Source organism: Dasypus novemcinctus, chromosome 10 (assembly GCF_030445035.2).
Source record: "Dasypus novemcinctus isolate mDasNov1 chromosome 10, mDasNov1.1.hap2, whole genome shotgun sequence".
NCBI lineage: Eukaryota > Metazoa > Chordata > Mammalia > Cingulata > Dasypodidae > Dasypus > Dasypus novemcinctus.
In genome coordinates, this window is record NC_080682.1 from 14,365,468 (window position 1) to 14,371,659 (window position 6,192).

The 6,192-nt window shown below is 39.5% G+C and overlaps 1 protein-coding gene and 1 pseudogene across 1 annotated transcript; one reads left to right on the plus strand and one right to left on the minus strand.

Annotated features, from left to right (window-relative positions):
* Positions 1-921: 921 nt before the first annotated feature.
* On the minus strand, positions 922-1,617 carry LOC101415423 (hypoxanthine-guanine phosphoribosyltransferase pseudogene; annotated as a pseudogene).
* A 2,008-nt stretch (positions 1,618-3,625) lies between these two features.
* On the plus strand, positions 3,626-3,898 carry LOC139439899 (non-histone chromosomal protein HMG-17). Its single transcript, XM_071218318.1, has one exon. The coding sequence runs from the start codon at positions 3,626-3,628 to the stop codon at positions 3,896-3,898; it is 273 nt and encodes a 90-aa protein (XP_071074419.1).
* The last annotated feature ends 2,294 nt before the right edge of the window (positions 3,899-6,192 follow it).

Consider the following 6,192-nt stretch of genomic DNA (forward strand, 5'->3'; position numbering starts at 1 on the left):
TTTATTTACTTATATTTAAAAGGAATTGTTGACAGAGATTAACCAAATTAAACAGAAATAACCTGAACAAGTGCCAAAATTCACTTATTACTATTGAAACACTACTAAAGTAACTCTAGGACATATGGTTCTGGATACAATCTCTGTAATTATACAAAACTGACTGCGTCTTACGTTTTTAAACAAATGGTGTATAATTAACAACATTTATGTATATTAATTTATGAATATGCATAAATTAAAATACTAGTTAAAAAACTAATATATCTTTTCTTCAAATGCTTCTTTTTTTTTTAAAGATTTATTTATTTATTTAATTCCCCCCCCCCCCCCCCCGGTTGTCTGTTCTCTGGGTCTATTTGCTGCATCTTGTTTCCTTGTACTCTTCTGTTGTCGTCAGCAGCACGGGAAGTGTGGGCGGCGCCATTCCTGGGCAGGCTGCACTTTCTTTCTTGCTGGGCGGCTCTCCTTATGGGTGCTCTCCTTGCATGTGGGGCTCCCCTACGCGGGCGACACCCCTGCGTGGGGCGGCACTCCTTGCGCGCATCAGCACTGTGCATGGGCCAGTTCCACATGGGTCAAAGAGGCCCGGGGTTTGAACCGGGTACCTCCCATGTGGTAGATGGATGCCCTAACCACTGGGCCAAGTCCGTTTCCCTCAAATGCTTCTTGAAGATACGTTTTCAATATTCTCATTAAATAGTGGTGTGTTTTAAGAGATTTTCCATTCACAAGTGAAACAACAATCCATCCAAAAGGAACTGATAGTCTATAGGTTCCTAGTGCAAATAAAGAGTTCACACTGCAGCAAATGTACATTTCTAATATACAAAACAGATCAAATTCATAGAAGGTCCATGCACAAGCTCTACTAAGCAGATGATTAGAGAACTAGGACATTTAATAATTTCACTGGTGATGTCAATGGGACTTGAAATAGTTCCAAACTCTCCACTCAACTTGAACATAGGCTTTGTATTTTACTTTTCTAGTTTCTCTAAAGGAAAAACATGATTCAAATCCCAGAAGTATTTATTATAGTCAAAGGCATATCCTACAGAAAACTATCTGGAATTTCAAATCAAACAAAGTCTGGTCTATATCCAAAACTTCAAGGGGTCCTTTTCACCAGTAAGCATGCAACCTTCACCATCTTTGGATTGTTCTTCTTGACCAGGAAAAGCAAGGTTTGCATTTTTTTTGGCCAGTGTTATTATAACTTCAACAATCAAGACATTCTTACTGGTTAAAGTTAAGAAAATCATCTACACCAATTACTTTTATGTCCTCTGTTAACCAGTCATTGCAGTAGCTCTTTAGTTTGATAAAATCTACAGTCACAGGAATGGATCTATCACTGTTTCTGTTCAGAGATCTGATGTAACCCAGTAAGTCCACAAAGAATTTATAGCAACCCTTGAGCACACAGAGGCCTACAATGTCATGGCCTCCCATCTCCTTCATCACGTCTCAAGCAAGCCATTCAGTTCTGTCCATAATTAGTCCATGAGGAATAAATACCCTTTTCAAATCTTCAGCATAACGATTAGGTATACAAAATAAATTTAGGTCATAACCTGTCTCACTGTCACAAATCATGACACTGGGGCTGTGGGTTGTCAGTCAGCATAACAGAACCTGGTCAGGGCCTCAGCAGAGAAGAAGAGGTGGTAGAGGCAGCGGAGGTGACATCACGCAAAAAGACTGGAGGGTCACCAGAAATCTCTTGGTCTTTGCACTCTTGTTTTATTTATTTATTTTTCTTCCCCTCCCCCACCCTGCTGTTTTTCTCTCTGTGTCCATTTGCTGTGTGATCTTCTGCATCCATTTCTCTTTTTATCTTCTCTTCTTTTCTCCAGGATTCACTGGGATTCAATCCTGGGGCTCAAATGTGGAGATGAGGAAAGAGGTTCCCTGCCAATTGTGCCACTTCAGTTCCTGGTCTCTGCTGTGCTTCACCTTGACCCTCCCTTTCATCTCTCTTTCATTGCATCATCATCTTGCTGTATCACTTGCATGGGCACTGGCTCCCTTTGCAGGCATCGGCTTGCTGCACAGGAACCTGGCTCTCCATATGGACACTGGCTTGCCAAGCCTGCATGCTTTCTCTTCTTTTTCACCAGGAGGTTGCAGGAATTGAAGCCGGGTCCTCCCGTATGGTAGGCAGAGGCCTTATCTCTTGAGCCACATCCACTCCCTCCCTCTTCTTTTTTTTGTCAGCATTGAGGGCTATAAATTTCCCTCTCAGTGTGGGAAACAAAGGCATGTTGTTTCCATGGAAGCAAGTTTCTTCCTTGACCACCGTGCAGGCCATAAATCTAGCAAGGAGATGTGTACATTCAGGTGGAACGAGGACTAGGTAGAACAGGGCAACTTGGGCAACAAGATTCATGGGTATGCTTTCTTGACAATATAATAGAACATTGAAATTCTGTACTTTGAGTTAAAATCATAGATTTTGATCCATTATGTTAAACAGGTTGAGGTAATGGGAATAGCTAACTAGAATAGTTGCTGGTTCTCATGATTGCTTGGGGTATATAAAGAAGCCCCTGAGATTAATAAACGTGTCTGATGAGCTTGAGGCTTCAATGCTCTCAGATCCCCTGATCCCAATCTCTCTTTGTCTTTCATTCCCGATACCCTTCGGGTCCGCGACTCTGACATCTCAGCACTGCCTTCATTATATCCCATAGGTTATGCTATGTTGTGCTCTCATTTTCATTCCTCTCAAGATATTTGCTGCTTTCTCTTGAAATTTCTTCTTTGACCCACTAATTATTTAAGGGTGTGTTTAGCCCCTATATGTTTGTGAATTTACCCTTTTTCCACTTGTTATTAATTTCCAGCTTCATTCCATTAGGATCAGAGAAAGGGCTTTGTATAATTTCAATCTTTTTAAAAATTTATCGAGGCCTGACCTATGACCCACCTTAGGGTCTGTCCTGGAAAAAGATCCATGAGTGCTTGAGAATAATGTCTATCCTGCTGGTTCAGTGTATAATGTCCTATAAATGTCTGTTAGGTCTAGGTTATTTATCATATTATTCAAGTTCTTTGTTTTCTTACTTATCCTCTCCTAGATGTTCTAGCCAATGCTGAGAGTGGTATATTACAGTCTCTAACTATTATTACAGAGACATCCTTTTCTCCCTTCAGTTTTGTCAGTGTGTGCCTCATATAATTTGGGGCTCCTAAGTTAGGTGCATAAATATTTATTATTGCTATTTCTTCTTGGTAAATTGTCATGTTAATATATAATGACCTTCTTCATCTCTTATAACAGTTTTGAATTTAAAATCTAGTTTGTCCAATATTAGTATCACTGTTCTAGATCTTTTTTGGTTGCTATTTGCATGAAATCTTTTTCCAACCTATCACTTGCAACCTGATTGTGTCCTTGTGTCTAAGATGAGTCTCTTGTAGACAGCATATAGATTCCTCATGTTTTGTTTTGTTTTTTAATCCATCCATCAGTCTATGTCTTTTGGTTGGGGAGTTCAATCCATTAATATTCAATATTATTACTGTAGGTGAAGAAGAGGCGAGGACGACCCCCGGACCGACCAAAGCCCGTGTGCCGCTGTATCCCCGCATCCAGCGCCCACATCCCGCCGCCTCCACCATGCCCAAGAGAAAGGCTGAAGGGGACGTTAAAGGAGATAAAGCCAAGGTAAAGGACGAACCACAGAGAAGATCGGCAAGGTTATCTGCTAAACCTGCTCCTCCAAAGCCAGAACCCAAGCCTAAAAAGGCCCCTGCAAAGAAAGGAGAGAAGGTACCCAAAGGGAAAAAAGGGAAAGCTGATGCTGGCAAGGATGGGAATAACCCTGCAGAAAATGGAGATGCCAAAACAGACCAGGCACAGAAAGCAGAAGGTGCTGGAGATGCCAAGTGAAGTGTGTGCATTTTTGATAACTGTGTACTTCTGGTGACTGTACAGTTTGAAATACTATTTTTTATCAAGTTTTATAAAAATGCAGAATTTTGTTTTACTTTTTTTTTTTAAGCTATGTTGTTAGCACACAGAACACTTCATTGTTTTTGGGGGAAGGGGCAAATGTCACTAATAGAATATCTCTGAAGCTGGATTAATATGGGAGAAAACACCTTTCCCCTTAGTTTTTTGAGAGACTTCCTCTTTACTTCCAGAAGGGAATCCCTGACGTTGATAAACATTATTCAACTTGGCACAGATGCCTTGCAGTGTGGAAAAACTAAAATTTGTTTTTATGTCCTCATGACCTATTCTTTCTCTCTGCCTTCAGCATACACTTGACTCCCTTAACCCAGAGACCTGTTGGGGCCTGACCCAAAAAAAATTGGTTACCAGGATGTCAGGCAATCTGGACTTTCCAGTGATGCTATGGATATGGCATCTCTCAAAAAAAGTAGCAATTCCTTTTTTAGATTGTGGATAATTCTGCTGTTTTCATTTCATTTCCTGAAAGTCAGGGTCGGCTCGTGAAAAGTTGTTAAACAACATGCTAAATGTGAAATGTCAACCCTCACTCTAAACTTCCCCTGTTCAGAGCATCAAATGAAGACTTCATTGGGTTTTATAGTGGCTTTCTGATTTTGGTAGTCCATTGAAGAAGGGAGTTTGAAAGTTGTTGTATACCATTAACGATTGTCTGCCCACGTCCTGCCTGAAATGCCATGATTGTTTATGAAAAGTATCTTTAATAAAAGCTGGATACAGTTTGGCTTGGAAAAAAAATATATTATTACTGTAAAGGCATTACTTACTTCATCCATTTTATCCCTTGGCTTTCCATTGTTAGAGCTTGCTCTTGTCTGTCTTTTTACCCTTTTAGTTACCCTTACTTACAATCTTTATTCCTATACTATTTTACAAGCTTCATACCCTTTTCTTTTGCTTTCAGGCTGCAGTCATCCTTTTGGCATCTCTTGTAAATCTGGTCTCTTGGTGACAAACTCTCAGGATAATTTTTGTCTGTGAAGACTTTAAACCTACCCTGATTTTTGAAGGACAGTTTTACCAGATAAAGAATTCTTGGTTGGCAGTTTTTCTCATACTACTGTCTCTTACCTCTATGGTTTCTGATGAGAGATTGGCACTTAGTTTTATTGAGGCTCCCTTGTAAGTGACGCATTGCTTTTCTCTTGCTGTTTTCAAAATTTTCTTTTTATCTTTGGCATTTAATTTTCTGAGTAGTAGGTTTCTCAGAGCAGGTCTATTCAGATTTATTCTGATTGGGGTATGTTGTCCTTTTTGGATATTGATTTTTATGTCTTTCATTAGGGTTGGAAATTTTTCAGTCATTATTTCCTCAAATGTTTATTCTGCCCCTTTTCTGTTCTCTTGTCCTTCTGGGATACCTATAACATGTATGTCTGTGCATTTCACACTATCACTTAATTCCCTGAGATCTTGTTCAATTTTTTTCCATTCTTTCCTTCTGTCTTTTCAAGTTCACATGTTCTGTCTTCTAATTCACCAATTCTGTCCTCTGCCAATTCAAGCCTGCTGTTATAGAATTTAATGTATTTTTTAAAGTAGGTACCAGGAATTGAAACTGGGGCTTTGTACAAGGGAAGCAGGCACTCAGACTACTGAGCTCACCCATTCCCCTCTAACATGTTTTTATAGGAGGTACCAGGGACTGAACCTAGGACATCATTTATGGGAAGCTGGTGCTCAGCCAACTGAGCCACTCTCTCTAATACAGGGGTTCTTATCATTTTTACTCCAAGGACCCCTTTGCCAGTCAGGTGAAAGCCATGGTCCCCTTACTAAGTCCACACTATGCTATGCATTATTTAATAAATATATCACACGTGCATCTACACATCCCTATAAGAATATTTTTTTGAATTTCAAATTCAAGCTCATGGACCCCTTGTTAAGAACCCCTGCTTTAATGTATTTTTAGTCTCATCCATTGTGTCTTTCATTCCCATAAACGCTGTTACTTTTCTTTGTAGGCATTCAAATTTTTCTTTATACTCACCCAGTATCTTTTTAATATCCTTTATGTCTTTAGTCATATTTTCCTTCAACTCCTTGAATTGATTTAGGAGATTTATGTTTATATCATTGATTAGTTGTCTTAAATCCATGTCTCATCAGGGTTCTTGGCTTGTCCCTTTGGCTGGTGTGGTAGTTTTAAATTATTTTATGAACCACCAAAAAATTTTTAGACTAATCTATTCCTGTGAGTGTGATAC